At 49.3% G+C, this 15,864-nt stretch overlaps 1 protein-coding gene across 1 annotated transcript in view; it reads left to right on the top strand.

Annotated features, from left to right (window-relative positions):
• Positions 1-15,864, top strand: part of Dnah2 (dynein axonemal heavy chain 2) — a 136,906-nt gene that overhangs the window by 29,222 nt on the left and 91,820 nt on the right. The window contains exons 5-12 of the mRNA XM_045130831.1: positions 1,516-1,744; positions 3,859-3,969; positions 4,095-4,333; positions 6,774-6,965; positions 10,192-10,397; positions 11,092-11,221; positions 11,448-11,630; positions 12,449-12,663. Coding sequence (XP_044986766.1) covers positions 1,516-1,744; positions 3,859-3,969; positions 4,095-4,333; positions 6,774-6,965; positions 10,192-10,397; positions 11,092-11,221; positions 11,448-11,630; positions 12,449-12,663 — 1,505 coding nt within the window. The remainder of the gene's footprint in view (positions 1-1,515; positions 1,745-3,858; positions 3,970-4,094; positions 4,334-6,773; positions 6,966-10,191; positions 10,398-11,091; positions 11,222-11,447; positions 11,631-12,448; positions 12,664-15,864) is intronic.

Genomic DNA, 15,864 nt, shown 5'->3' with positions numbered 1-15,864 from the left:
TCACTCAGTGAGAATGACTTTCCTAAGAATGTGGCAGTCAGAACTTAAAATAGAAATATTGTAGTTGTAAATTAGAAAAATACATTTTTGCTGGGCATAGTGGCACAAGCCTTTAACCCCAGCAGTTGGGAGGCTCACTGTGAGTCTGAGGCCAGCCTGCTGCTCCAGAGCGAGTTCCAGGTCAGCCTGGGCTAGAACTACATTTTTGTTTGTCTGTTTGTTTTTTGTTTTTCAAGGTAGGGTCTCACTCTGGTCCAGGCTGACCTGGAATTCACTCTGTAGTCTCAGGGTGGCCTTGAACTCATGGCGATCCTCCTACCTCTGCCTCCCGAGTGCTGGGATAGAACTACATTTTTGAATATAAGCAATAGCAGCATTCACCACAGACAAAATTGAAGGCTAAATGAAAATTCGGTAAACGAATATGCAACTGCAGCTGTCTCAAGCAGCACACTTGCCTGGGAAGTCAGTCAGTCAGACTTAGAGCAGAGGGGCGGGCCGGGGAGAGGTCATGGTCGGGTGACGCCTCTGCCTCTCAGCCCCGCACAGTGCTTTTGTCATGAAGCATATGAAGAAATGATTAACAAGCGTACGTGTGAAAGGTTCAGTAAGATACAATCACTTCTTTGTGTCTTGTGTTAGTATACATTGGGGATTTAGTAAGAATTTAAGAGCAAAAACACGAGCATCAGGACCTAAAAGCAAGAGCATTGTGACTTAAACTTAGCAAATAGAAAACTGAAAAACAGAGTGACACGCACAGGAAATATGTTGAGGCACTTTTGTACTTCATTGCATGGGCTTAGCGTGTTCACCTGAGAGCACCTGGAAGCGTCTCCTCTTCCCCTGCTGTGCGGGACAAAAGATGGACTCCAGATGGCTGCTGGACTCTGCTCTGGAGTTGGTCTCCAGCACGCAGCCAGGTTTGGTGTGCATACCTGTAATCCCAGCTCTCTGGAGGTGGAGGCAGAAGGATTAGGAGTTCACGGTCATCCTCTGCTACCTAGCAAGTTTGAGGTCAACCTGACTCAAAATAAAATAATAATTAAAAAAAACCCCGAAACCTAACATACCAAAAACAAAAACAGAACATGCATCTGCGCTGGCAGTCCTAGATCATGGCTTTGCTCTTCCAGTTTTCCTCCTTTCTCTCTTACTTCCAGCACTCCTTCGTCCTGTTTTTCCCCTTGGCTGAAAGGCATCATTTATTCTATTCTCTCCATCTCCCATTCCCCCAACAAACATTTATTGAGTGTCTACTATGTGCCAGCCATTGTGTTAGACTCTGGAGCCCACGGTGTGCACAATAGTGTATTCCCTCCAGGCTAGCTCTCTTCATTCCTACCCACACCAGTGAGTATGACATCTGTTATGTCCCTGAGATGAACAGAAAGCACTTCATGACAAATGTAGGAGCAGTGACAGAGAACTCAGGCTGGCTTTCCAGATGGGCACCTCAGATTCCTTTGTGTTGGGACCTGGAGGCTGAACCCTGACCTCCTGTCTTTCATGCAGACCCAGAATCAGCTCGTCTACTTTATTCGCCAAGCACCTGTTCCCATCACCCCCGAGAACTTTGAGGACACTGTGCAATTTGGCACAGTGCGGGGCTCCTACATCCCAGCTCTGCTCCGGCTGCTCACTGGTGTCTATGTCCCTCAGATCTTTATGAACACAACTTGGCCTGAGAGCATTCGAAATCATTTTGTCTCACATCTGCACAGGTTCCTGGCCTGCCTGACAGGTAAGCAAGAAAGCTGGAGTGACTGGCTTCTCCATTGTAGGGCTTTTGAGGTAAGTGAGTGATTCATCATGGCCAGTGATACTTCCCCATTAAAAAAAATATATTTATATAAAGAAAGAGAGACAGAGCCAGGCATGGTGGTGCATGCCTTTAATCCCAGCACTCAGGAGGCAGAGGTAGGAGGATCGTAGTGAGTTTGAGGGAAGCCTGAGATTACACAGTGAATTCCAGGTCAGCCTGAGCTAGAGTGAGACCCTACCTCAAAAATCCAAAAAGAAAATAAATAAATAAATAAATAAGAGACAGAATGGGCATGCCAGGGCCTCTGGCCACTGCAAATGAACTCCAGACAAATGCACCACCATCTGATTTATGTGGGTTCTGGGGAACCAAATCTGGGTCCTCAGGCTTCACAGGCAAGCGCCTTAACCACTAGGCCCTCTCTCCAGCCCCCCACGTTTTTGTAGTGATGCTGGAGATCACACCCGGCCCCCACGCACGGTAAGCACAGGCTCTACCACCGAGCCACACCACTGACCCTGTTACTAATATGAAAACCGACAGCTAGCCGGTGTGGTGGCGCACGCCTTTAATCCCAGCACTTGGGAGGCAGAGTTAGGTGGATTGCCGTGAGTTCAAGGCCACCCTGAGACTACATAATGTGTTCCAGGTCAGCCTGGACTAGAGTGAGACCCTACCTAGAAAAAAAAAAAACAAAACCCCAAAACCAAACCAAAACAAAAAAATCTGACAGCTAAAAGAAGCTTTTACTTTTTCAGCACTAGGACCAAACCCAGGGCCTCATAATACTACATAAATGGTCTATTATGGAGTTACATTCCCAGCCTTTAAAAGGACTTTTTTTTTTTTTTTGAGGTAGGTCTCACTCTAGCTCAGGCTGACCTGGAATTCACTATGTTGTCTCAGGGTGGCCTTGAACTCATGGCAATCCTCCTACCTCTGCCTCCCAAATGCTGAAATAATAGGCATGTATCACCACATCTGGCTTCTTTAAAAAATTGAAAATGTTATTATTTATTTGCCATCAGAGAGAGAAAGAGAGGCTGAGAGATTGGGTATGCCAGGGTCTTTTGCCATTGTAAATAAACTCCAGATGTATGCACCAATTTGTGCATCTGGCTTTACATGAGTCCTGGGGATTTGAACCTGCACAATCAAGCTTTGCAAGTAAGTGCCTTTAACCACTTAGCCATCTCTTCAGCCTAAATATTTTTGATTTATTTTCAAAGAGAGAAAGAGAGAGAATATGAATATGGGCATGTCAGAGCCTCCTGCCACTGCAAATGAACTCCAGATGCATGTGCCGCTTGGTGCATCTGGCTTTATGGGGGTACTGGGAAATTAAACTAGGCAGTCAAGCTTTGCAAGCAAGTGCCTTTAACTGCTCAGCCAGCTCTCCAGACTCAGATGTAGATTTAAAAAATATATATCCAAGTCAGGTATTGTGGCACACACCTTTAATCCTAGCACTTGGGAGGCAGAGGCAGGAGGATTGTCATGAGTTTGAGGCCACCCTGAGAATACATAGCGAATTCTAGATCAGCCTGGGCTAGCACAAGAATTTATCTCGTAAAACCAAAAAAAAAAAAAAAAAAAAAAAAGTTTCTTCAGCACATAGTTGATTGAGTCTCTGGGTAGGGAACTCATGGAAATACAGGCGTGACTGTATCCCCACCCCACCCCCATTATCCACCATAATTTATACACGGCATGGTGGTTTGAATGTTTAATCTTCACCCAGTTGGTGGTGCTGTTTGGGCAGAAGGTGAACCCTTCAGGAGGCGGAGCCCTCAGGAGAATGTGTGTCACTGGGGCGGGCCCTGAGGCTTTAGAGTCCCTTCTCCTTGCTGTTCTCTCTCTTTCCTTCTCTCTGTCTTCCTCCTCCAGCGTGACGGTGGTTTTCTGCTCCTGCGGTGCCTTCCCTGCCGCAACGGGCTGTAACTTCCGGAACTGCAATTCAGGATAAACTCTTTCCTCCCCTAGCCTGGCTCTGGTCAGGTATTTTGTCCCTGTAACGAGAAAGTACCTGATGATGGGGGAAGCAAAAATTCAGTTTCTTGGAACTTTCCTGGTCTGTTTTTTCTTTTTTTAAGACACTCGTTACAAACTGGAGGGGCACACTGTCCTCTACATCCCCGCCGAAGCCATGAACATGAAGCCTGAGGTGGTGGTGAAGGACAAAGAGCTGGTGCAGCGGTTAGAGAGTGCGTGGCTGGCATCGCCAGTGTCTGGTGGGGCAAAGGAGCTGGATAGGAGGGCTCTGTGTGGGGAGGGCGCAGGTAGGAAGCAGTATACGTAAACGCAAGAGATCTCATCCTCTCCCCCACAGCCTCCATGATCCACTGGACCCGGCAGATCAAGGAGGTGCTCAGTGCCCAGGAATCGGTGGAGACAGGAGAAAACTTGGGTCCTCTGGAGGAGATTGAGTTCTGGCACAACCGGTGCATGGACCTGTCCGGCATCAGCAAGCAGCTGGTGAAGCAGGGCGTGAAGCGCATCGAGTCCATCCTGCAGCTCGCCAAGTCGTCCTACCTAGCGCCCTTCCTGAAGCTGGCTCAGCAGATCCAGGTTGCTGAGTGGACCGGAGCTGGGGCTTAGCAAAGAGCGGGCAGTGGGGCTGGAGAGATGGCTTAGCGATTAAGGCATATGCTTGCAAAGCCAAAGGACCCAGGTTCAATTCCCTAGGACCCATGTAAGCCAGCTGCACAAGGGGCACATGTGTCTGGAGTTCATTTGCAGTGGCTACAGGCCCTGGCGCACCCATACTCGCTCTGTCTCTCTCTCTGCTTGCAAATAAATAAATAAAAAAATTTTTTAAGTGGGTAATGGCTGGGGTGACATGAGGAGTTGAGGAGGCACTGAAATCCTTGCAGGAAGACTGACCCACGCAGTGCTTGCCTCTGTGCCTGCGGGAGAAGGTAAGAGTAGTAGTGACGAGGTCTTCAAGGAGCTTTGGTTTTCGTAGGAAGATGTCCCTGAATCAGCAAGTAGATGTTGAGTACCCTCAGTGAGCGTAGCCCTTCCAACACAGCTGGAACGCAGGCTTTCCTAAAACGAGATGAGAGGTGGCGTGGGAGCCAGAGGTGAACCTGTGCTTCAGCCACGCGCTTCAAACACTTACTATGACACGCTGCTCATGTTGGTGCTGGGTCACAGGAGATGAGCGATCTGTGTGATACAGAGGTGGAAGAGCTCTCTTCCCAGATGAAAATTTCAGCCAGGTAGTAAGGGAATTGAGCTGGAGAGGTCTAACGCTCTTGCTGACAGCAGAATCAGAGATGGGATGGAGTGTGGAGAGGAATGATGCCCAGACACTTAGTCAAGAATGGGGAGGGCTGGTGCTTGACTGCGAGGCCTAAGGACCAGTGTTCGACTCCCCAGGCCCCATGTAAGGAAGATGCACAAGGTGGCATGTGCATGTGCACAAGGTGGCACACGCGTCTTGAGTTTGATCACAGTGACTGGAGGCCTTCGTGTGCCAATTGTCTCTCTCTCACACACACATGAAAAAGAAGGGTGGGACATTCACTTTTTATTTTTTTTTTTGGGGGGGTAGGGTCTTGCTGTAGCCCAGGCTGACCTGGAACTCACTCTGTAGGTTCAGGCTGGCTTTGAATTCACAGCTATCCTCCTATCTCTGCTTCCTGAGTGCTGAGATTAAAGGCATGCGCCATCACACCTGGTGAGCATTCACTTAATTCTTTTAAAAAAATTATTTAGGGCTGGAGAGATGGTGTAGCGGTTAAGCACTTGCCTGTGAAGCCTAAGGACCCCGGTTCGAGGCTTGGTTCCCCAGGTCCCATGTTAGCCAGATGCACAAGGGGGCGCACGCGTCTGGACTTCGTTTGCAGAGGCTGGAAGCCCTGGCGTGCCCATTCTCTCTCTCTCTCTCTCCCTCTACCTGTCTTTCTCTCTGTGTTGGTAGCTCTCAAATAAATAAATAAAAATTTAAAAAAAAATTATTTACTTGGCCAGGCGTGGTGGCGCACGCCTTTAATCCCAGCACTCGGGAGGCAGAGGTAGGAGGATCACCGTGAGTTCGAGGCCACCCTGAGACTACATAGTGAATTCCAGGTCAGCCTGAGCCAGAGTGAGACCCTGCCTCGAAAAACCAAAAAAAAAAAAAAAAAAAAAAAAAAAAAAATTATTTACTTGAGAGAAATAAGCATAGAAACAGACATAAGGAGTGAGTATGTGTATGCCAGGTCTCCTGCAGCTGCAAACTGAACTCCAGACATGTCTACCACTCTGCACATCTGGATTTTCATGGGTACTGAGGACTTGAACACAGGCCATTACAGTTTGCAAGCAAACATCTATAACCAGTGAGCCATTTCTCCAGCTCAGAACTCACCACTTTTTTTGTTGTTGTTTGTTTATTTTGAGGTAGGGTCTCACTCTAGCTCAGGCTTACCTGGAATTCACTATGTAGTCTCAGGGTGGCCTCGAACTCATAGCAATCCTCCTACCTCTGCCTCCTGAGTGCTGGAATTAAGGCATGCATCACAACACCTGGCTTTTTGAATTCATCACTTTCTAAAAAGAATAGTTTATTTGCATGTGCTTGTGTGTGCGTGGGTGTGCGTGCGCGTGCGCGCATGTGTGAATACTAGGGCCTCTTGACACTGCAAAAGAATGAAGCACACGCACCACTTTTTGTGTGAGGATTTGTGTGGATACTGGGGAATTTAATCCTGGATGGTGGGCTTTGCAAGTAAGCACCTTTAAGCTCTGAGTCATACCCCAGCCCCATCACTTTGTTCGGAGCTGTTAACTTAAATGGCAAAGACAGATGAACCGACACCAGATCTGGGCTCGGGGAATTCCCAGTCTTAAACGCTTTCATAGCCAATGGCAAATGAATGCGAGTTAGTATGTGCAAACTCTGTTGCTCGGGCAGGTTCATCCGGAGGGCTTCCCAGCAGAGGCCAGTGTGGACAGTGTTCAAGGTGGATGGAAGGTGCTGACTCCTGTGCATAATACGCGCATGATTTCTCTTGCCTTTCAGGATGGTTCTCGCCAAGCACAGTCCAACCTGACCTTCTTGTCGATCCTGAGGGAACCCTACCAGGAGCTGGCTTTCATGAAGCCTAAGGACATCTCTGCCAAGCTCCCTCATCTGATCAGTCTCATCCGCATCATCTGGGTCAACTCTCCACACTACAACACTCGGGAGAGACTGACCTCCCTCTTCCGGAAGGTCTGTGCATGCAAACTGTGTGTGGGGCTCAAATCCCCTGGCACATGACTGGGATAAGGCCCGCCTCTCAGCTGAGGTGGACACCCGAGGCCTCCATCCTTGCAGATGCTCAGAGCTGGGGCCTCCGCTTCAGTTTCTCCTCAGAAGTAGCTCAGGCAGGAGGAGGAGCTTTGAGAGAGGGAGCTGATGGGCCTGGGCATGGAGGCAGCGAGGACCCGCTCTGGGCTGAGTTGTTCAGCAGGGAAGATCTCCTCTCCGTTCCCAACATGGGGCTTGCAGTGGAGTGAAGGGAGGCTGACTGAGGACTGGGCAGCAAGGCCTGGTGCTTCTCGCGTGGGCTGGTGGCGAGAGCAGTGGGAGAAGGGTGCCCGCGGAGCTGGGCGGCGTAGTCCAACCGTGGCGCTGGGCTGAGGCCGGCAAGGAGCGCAGGGAGAGCACCTGGAGCCGCAGGGAGGGCGAGGCGGGGCGGGGCGGGGCGGCAGACAAACCAGGAGGGGCCTCTGGAAGGAGGCCATGAACTGAGCGAGGTTCACTCTGTAGATGAGCAATGAGATCATCCGCCTGTGCTGCCACGCCGTCTCCCTGGAGCACATCTTTGAGGGCTACGTCTCTTCCAGCAAGGAAGACCTCCAGGGCTGCATCTCCTGTTGCCATGCTTGGAAAGACCACTACCTGCAGGCTGTGCAGATGCACACCCAGTACGACGGGCCCCCTCCTCCCTGTGCACCCTCTCCTAATCCTGCAGGGGGGCTGCGACTCCTTTCTTACGCCTTTTACATTTTTTGGTTTCTCAAGGTTGGGTCTCAGTCTAGCCCAGGCTGACCTGGAATTCCCTATGTCGTCTCAGGCTGGCCTCAAACTCACGGTGACCCTCCTACCTCTGCCTCCCGAGTGCTGGGATTAAAGGCGTGCGCCACCACACCAAGCTCACCCTTTCAATTTTTAAAATATATTTTCTTAAAAAAAATCCTTATTAATTGAGAAGACAGGGATGGAGGGAGAGGAGAAAGAGAGAATGGGCATGCCAGGGTTTCTTGCCACTGGAAACAAATTCCATACACATGCACCACTTTGTACATCTGGCACCCATTGGTAATGGAGAGTTGAACTCAGACTGTCAGGCTTTGCAAGCAAGCACTTTAAACCACTAAGCCATCTCTCCAGCCCTAAAATATTTTTTAAAATGTATTTATTAGAGAATGAGATAGACACAGAGAGAAAATGGGTGTGTATGGCACACCAGGGCCTCTTGCCATAGCAAATGAATTCTAGATGCAGGTGGCACTTTATATATCTGATTTTATGTGGATTCTGGAGAATCAAACTCAAGCCAGTAGATTTTGCATGCAAGCATCTTTAACTGCTAAGCATCTCCTCAACCCTGCGTTTTAATAATTACTTGTTTTTAGATCTTTATTTACAGAGAGAGAGAGAGAGAGAGAGGGAGAGAGAGAATGAGAATGAATGAATATGGGCTTGCAAGGACCTCCAGCCACTGAAAACAAACTCTAGTCTTTGTCCTCACGTAGGTTCTCCAATCGGGGCTGGGTCCTGGACCAGACCAGCATATTTGCTCAGGTTGATGCCTTTGTGCAACGCTGCAAGGACCTTATTGAGGTAGGTCTTCAGACTGTCAGGGTGAGTGAATCGAAAGCCAGTAGCATACTCCGAAGTCCCTCTCCAGAAGTCACAGGGAACCAAGGTTCTGATTATGATAGGGGCTGAGGAGATAGCTCAGTGGGTAAAGGTGCTTCAAGCTATCTTCATAAGCTACTCAAAAAGTGACCCAAATGGCTGGTGTTTGTTTGCAATGGCAAGTGGCCCTGGTGTGCCTACACTCACACACACACACACACACACACACACACACACACAAGTTAATGAATAAAAACAATAAAAAGATGATGGCCAGGAGTTAGAAGCACTTGCTTGCAAAACATACTGGCCCCAGTTCAATTCCTCAGCATTCATATAAAGCCGGATACACAAAGTGGCATTAATGTCTGTAGTTTGTTTTCAGGGGCAAGGAGCCCTGGCACACACCCATTTTCCTTCTTAAATAAATAAATAAAACTATTTTTAAAAATTTAAAAGGAGGGCTGGAGAGATGGCTCAGCAGTTAAGCGCTTGCCTGTGAAGCCTAAGGACCCCAGTTCAAGGCTTGGTTCCCCAGGTCCCACATTAGCCAGATGCACAAGGGGGCACATGCATCTGGAGTTCGTTTGCAGTGGCTGGAAGCCCTGGCGCGCCCATTCTCTCTCTCTCCCTCTATCTGTCTTTCTCTCTATGTCTGTCGCTCTCAAATAAATAAAAAATGAAAAAAAAATTAAAAAAAAAATTTAAAAGGAGGGCTAGAAAGATGTCTAAGTGATTAAGGCACTTGCCTGCAAAGCCTAAGGACCCATGTTCTACCCTCCAGATCCCAGGTAAGTCAGATGCACAAAGGTGAGGCAAGTGCAAGGTTGCACATGCCCACTAGGTGGCACAAGCATCTGGAGTTTGATTTCAGTGGCTGAAGCCCTGTCATGCCAATTCTTTCTCTCTCTCTCTCTCTCTTTCTCTCTTTCGCTCTGTCTTGCGTATCTAAAAAAACTTTTTTTAAAAGAAATTTAAGCCGGGTGTGGTAGTGCACACCTTTAGTTCCAGCACTCAGGAGGCAGAGGTAGGAGGCTCACCATGAGTTGGAGGTCAGCCTGAGACTACATAGTGAATTCCAGGTCAGCCTGGGATAGAGTGAAACCCTACCTCCAACCCCCTCAAAATTAAAAACTTATAAGAAATAAAGAGGCGAGGCTGGAGAGATGGCTTAGCAGTTAAGGTGCTTGCCTGTGAGGCCTAAGGACTTAGATTCGACTCCCCAGAACCCACATAAGCCAGCTGCACAGGATGGTGTGTACTTCTGGAGTTCTTTTACAGTAGCTGGAGGCCCTCGTGCACCCGTTCTCTCTCTCTCTGTCTCTCTCTTATAAATAAAATAGAATATTAAAAAAATGGCCGAGCCTGGAACTTGCCATGCTGGCTCTTCCTACACGATTGTGCCCGCTTCCCATCGCCCCTTTCTTCCTAGCATTTGCCTGTTGGCAGTGTGGCTGCAGCTCGTGTCAGTGTCTCCTTGCATCTGGTTGGTCCTCTCTGCTTTATAGACATTTGAAGTGAAATAAAAAGCTCAGTGTCCTTGCGTTCAGGAAGGAAAGCAGAACCCCTCCCTCATGCTGGTTTCTTTTAGGTATGCGACTGTCAGTACCACTTTGCCCGTTGGGAAGATGGCAAGCAAGGTCCCCTTCCTTGCTTCTTTGGTGCCCAGGGGCCTCAGATCACACGGAACTTACTGGAAATAGAGGACATCTTTCATAAAAATTTACAAATGCTGCGTGCTGTTCGTGGGGGCATCCTGGATGTCAAGAACACCTCTTGGCATGAGGACTACAATAAGTTAGTGAATCACAGGCTCAACCAGGGTCAGGCAGGGAGGGGAGAGAAGAACGGGGCCAGTGGGCATGTATGAAGGAGACCATGGGAGAGCTGGGCATGGTGGGGTAGGCCTCTAATCCCAGAACTCAGGAGGTGGAGGCAGGATCAGGAGTTCAAGATCATGTTCTGCTACATATTGAGTTTGAAGCCAGCCTGACTTACGTGAAATCCCGTCTCAAAAATACAAAAACAAAGGGCTGGGGCGATGGTGCCTTGGTTAAAGGCACTTGCTAGTCAAGCCTGTCAGCCTGGGTTTGACTCTCTTGCACCCATGTAAAGCCAGACACAACGTTCGGCATTCAGTGGCAAGAGACCCCGGTTTCCACCCCCCCACATGCATACAAATAAATAAAATAAACTAACAAGGCCAGGCCAGCTTAAGGATGGAAAGGCAGCGTAGGAGAGAGCAGCAAGGAGGAAGGTGCTAGTCAGGCCCAGACCCAGAGCTCGGAACTGGGCTCCGTGCAGGCCGCTCCAGGGCTGTCTGCGCTGCTCACCTCCAAGCAAGGGCGATGCCAGACCGCCTCCGGCACAGCGCAGCCGCGAAAGGGGTGTCCACAGGCAGAGCACTTAGTCCTCACTTGTCCTTCGGGGAGGTGTCCCGCGCGGCCGGGGTCGGGAGGTCTGTCCTTGACGTGCCTCTCTGCTGCTGCAGATTCCGAGCCGGAGTCAAAGACCTGGAGGTGATGACCCAGAACTTGATCACCTCCGCCTTCGAGTTGGTTCGTGATGTGGAGCATGGCGTGCTGCTGCTGGATACCTTCCACAGGCTTGCCAACCGCGAGGTGTGCCCGCCAGCCCCGTGGGCTTGTCCGCTGTCCTCTCCTCCAGCGCCCTTCAGACGCTGTCCGGCCTGTACTTCCATCTTTTCCTTTCTTCCTGTGTGTGTGTGTGTGTGTGTGTGTGTACACACATGCGCCCAGAGCTTTCCTCTGGGACGCGTGACTGAGAGGACAGCCCCCCACACCACTGTTTCGAGCATGTCATCATTTTCTTCCTCTTGTCCCTTAGGCCATCATGAGGACATACGAGAAGAAGGCCGTGGATCTCTACATGCTGTTCAACAGTGAGTTAGCTCTGGTGAACCGCGAACTGAACAAGAAGTGGCCTCACCGGGAGCCCTACATGGCTCAGTATTCCAGCCAGGCGCACTGGGCCCGGATCCTCCGCAGACGCATCGACAGGGTCATGAACGTAGGTGCCTGAGCCCTTCCAGACGTCCTCAGCAGATGGCAGGGTGCTGCTGTGTGTGGCTGGGAGGGGGAAGGGAGGGCACCAAACAAACCCCCTCAGAAGGCTTTCTAACCGTGGACGGGGTTGGATGAGGGAAGAGACAGCCTCGGTTTATTTTGGCAAGCCATGCTGCGATTTGCAGAGGTGGCACCAGTGACTGGTGGCGCAAAGGCTGTTTTAGGCCTGTCATGTCTAGTTGAGAAGGAAGAATAGGCTGAGGAGTCAAGCCAACAGGAGGGCATCAGTCCTGGTTCCAGAAGCCTGGACACAGGCACCAGGAAGCGAGGGGGAAGAAAGCTTTGTTCTGGGCGCAGTGGCTGCTACCTGAAATGCCAGCACCTGGGAGGCTGAGAGAAGAGTTCCAGACCAACCCGGGCCGCCCAGCAAGACCCTGTGCCTGCCCTTCTGTATGATGTCAACCCTTCTGGGGAGTCCAGGGTGAAAGCTATTTGAGCTGCTGTCTTGCTATTATCCAGCTGGTTCTGAGAGAGGAGGAAGCATGAAGATGACTGGGATGAGACAGGCTGATGACCACACTCGTTCTCAGTCCTCTCCTTTCTGTGACTTTCCTTTTTCCACAAGCCTCTGCTTTTCTGCCTTCACTTTGGTTCCCTTCACTGGGTGCCTTGTGTTTTCCTTCCCTTTTCTGTTTGGTCCTGCCTTCCCACAGCTATCCTCACACGCGTGGTAGGGTGTGAGTGTCCGCACGTGTGGCAGGTGTGGGGAGATGGTTCTCCTGGAGGAGTGTGCCAATGGACTCTTATCTGTCCACCTCCCAGTGCCTTTCTAATGCCCATTTCCTGCCCCACATTGGAACTGGAGAGGAGACTGTACACACCTACCAGCAGATGGTCCAAGCCATCGACGAACTGGTTCGGAAAACCTTCCAAGAGTGGACATCAGAACTGGACAAAGACTGCATTCGGCGGCTGGACACACCACTATTGCGAATTAGCCAGGAGAAGGCGGGCATGCTGGATGTCAACTTTGACAAGTACAGGACCCACCCTGGTTCCTTCTCCCTGCTATGGTGCCCGTCTCTAACTTTCAAAAGCTTGGGCGTTCTCTGCTTTTCCTTTTCTTTTGCATGTGTGCATGGAGTTTGCACATGCATGTGCCTGTGCACGTGGCTGGAGTGGAGAGCTCCATTACTCTTGTGTCTATTCTTATTTGAATGTCTTACTGATCCCACAACCTACTGTATATTCATGAGCTCTGGAGATTTTCAAGTCTCTGCTCCCCTATAGGACTGGGGTTACAGATATATGCGGTCATGCCTGGCTGTTTATGTGGGTTCTCACGGTTGAGCTCAAGCGGGCTTCCTTGGGCCTCCTCAGGCCTTCATGCTTGCACAGGAAGTGCTCTTAGCCCTTCAAGCCCCCCTTTTCTTGAAGTAAGGGTTCACTCTAGTCCATGCTGCCTTGGACTCACTATGATCCTCCTGCCTCAGCCTGTTTTCTTGACAAGGTCTTACTAACGTAGTCCAGGCTGGCTTTGAGCTTCTGCTTCAGTGTGCTGCCTCACTTTTAGAATAATTATTTATCTGTGCACACACATCAGGGTCTCTTGACTGCAAAGTAACGACCATTCTGCTTTAACTAGGTGCCTGGGGAATTCAACCTGGGCTGTCAGGCTTTGCAAGCAGGTATCTTTAACTGGCTCCAGGCTTTGCAAACAAGTGTCTTTAACTGCTGAGCCAGCTCCCTAGCCCATTACTTCTTATTTATTTATTTATTTATTATTTATTTGAGAGCGACAGACACAGAGAGAAAGACAGATAGAGGGAGAGAGAGAATGGGCGCGCCAGGGCTTCCAGCCTCTGCAAACGAACTCCAGATGCGTGCACCCCCCTGTGCATCTGGCTAAAGTGGGACCTGGGGAACCGAGCCTCGAACCGGGGTCCTTAGGCTTCACAGGCAACCACTTAACCGCTAAGCCATCTCTCCAGCCCTTCTTTTTTATTTTTATTTCTTATTTTATTCATTTATTTGCAAGGATAGAGAAAGAGAGAGAGAAAAGAGAGAGACTATGGGTGCACCAGGGCCTAGAGCCACTCCAAACAAACTCCAGATGTATTCACTACTCTGTGCATCTGGCATTATGTGGGTTCTGAGGAATTGAACCCAGGTCTTTAGGTTTTGCAGGCAAGCACCTTAATCACTGAGCCATCTCTCCAGCCCCATTACTTTTTAATTTAATTTTATTTTGGTTTTCTGAGGTAGGGTCTCATGCTTGCTTAGGCTGACCGGGAATTCACTGTGTAGTCTCAGGGTGGCCTCCAACTCTCGGAGATCCTCCTAACTCTGCCTCCTCAGTGCTGGGATTAAAGGCATGCACCACCATGCTTGGGTGTCATTACTTCTTTAAATTTTATTTTTATTTATTTATTTGCAAGCAGAGACAGAGGAGAGAGAGAGGGAGAGAGAATGGGTACACCAGGGCCTCTAGCTGCTGCAAACTAACTACAGATGTATGTGCCACTGTGCATCTGGCTTTACATGGGTATGGGCACTGGAGAATCAAATCTGAGTTGCTAGGCTTTGCAGACAAGCACCTTAACTGCTAAGCCATCTCTCCAGCTCAATATATACATACGCACACCCACCCACACACACACCCACCCACACACACACATTGGTTTTTTTTGGCAGAAAGAGAAAGAATTGGTATGCCAGGGCCTCAGCCACTGCAATCAAACATCTGATCTTGCACCACCTAGTGAATATGTGTGACCTTGTGCTGGCCCCACCTTTGTGAATCTGGCTTATGTGGGATCTGGAGAGTCAAACATGGGTCCTTAGGCTTCACAGGCAAGTGCTTTAACTACTAAGCCATCTCTCCAACCCTCAAATAAAATACTTTAAAAAAAGCAGGGCTGGAGAGATGGCTTAGTGGTTAAATGCTTGCTTGTGAAGCCTAAGGACCCCAGTTTGAAGCTCGATTCCCCAGGACCCACGTAAGCCAGATGCACAAGGTGGTGCTCGCATCTGGAGTCCGTTTGCAGTGGCTGGAGGCCCTGGTGCGCCCATTCTCTCTTCTCTCTCTCTTCCTCTTTGTCTGTCACTCTCAAATAAATCAAAGTAAACAAAAAAATTAAACAAAACAAAACAAAATCAATCTTTCTACCTCTGCCTCTCGAGTGCTGGGATTAATGGCGTGTGCCACCACACCCAGCCCCATGCTCATTTTTAAAAATATTTATTTATTTAAAAAAGAAAGAGAAGCTGGACATGGTGGCACATGCCTTTAATCTCAGCACTTGGGAGGCAGAGGTAGGAGGATCACCAAGAGTTCGAGGCCACCCTGAGACTACATAGTGAATTTCAGGTCAGCCTGAGCTAGAGTGAGACCCTGCCTCAAAAAAAAAAAAAAAAAAAGAGGGCTGGAGAGATTGCTTAGCGGTTAAAGCATTTGCTTGCAAAGCCAAAGGATCCCAGTTCGATTCTCCAGGACCCAGATGCACAAGGGGTTGCAAGCATCTAGAGTTTGCAGTGACTGGAGGCCCTAGTGTGCCCATTTTCACTGTTTCTCCCTCTTTCTGTCTCTCAAAAAAAAAAGCTTGGGGGCTGGAGTGATGAAGCCAGTAGTTAAAGTGCTTGCCTGTGAAGTTTAAGGACCCAGGTTTGATTCCCCAGTATCCACATAAGCCAGATAGATGCATAAGGTGCTGGAAGCCCTGGTGTGCTCATTCTTTCTGTCTGCCCCTTTCTTTCTCTCTTTTTTTCATAAATAAAAAATATATAAAGCAAATGGGTATGGTAGTACATGCCCTTAATCCCAGCACACAGGAGGTAGGAGTATTGCTGTGAGTTCGAGGCCAGCCTGAGACTAATTCCAGATCATCCTGGGCTAGAGTAAGACCCTACCTCAAAAACACAAACAAACAATTTAAAAAGCACCAAAAATAAAAACATATGACAGCAAAACAACCTACTAATGTACCAAACCAGCGGTGCCATCATTCTGCCACTAGATGGCGCTGATGGCTCAGCCAAGTCATCTAAACGCTGACCCTGAGAACTGATGCATGGTACATGCAAGACCAAACCTCTCCTGTAGCTTTAAAATTATATTTCTAAGGTTACAGAGATGGCTTGGTGGTTAAGGAGCTTGCCTGCAAAGCCAAAGGACCTAGGTTCGAGTCCCCAGGACTCGCATAAACCGGATGCACAAAGTGGTCCATGCACCTGGAGTT

The sequence above is a fragment of the Jaculus jaculus genome, chromosome 12 (assembly GCF_020740685.1).
Source record: "Jaculus jaculus isolate mJacJac1 chromosome 12, mJacJac1.mat.Y.cur, whole genome shotgun sequence".
In the NCBI taxonomy this organism is placed as follows: domain Eukaryota; kingdom Metazoa; phylum Chordata; class Mammalia; order Rodentia; family Dipodidae; genus Jaculus; species Jaculus jaculus.
This window is presented reverse-complemented; position numbering and strand designations above follow the sequence as displayed.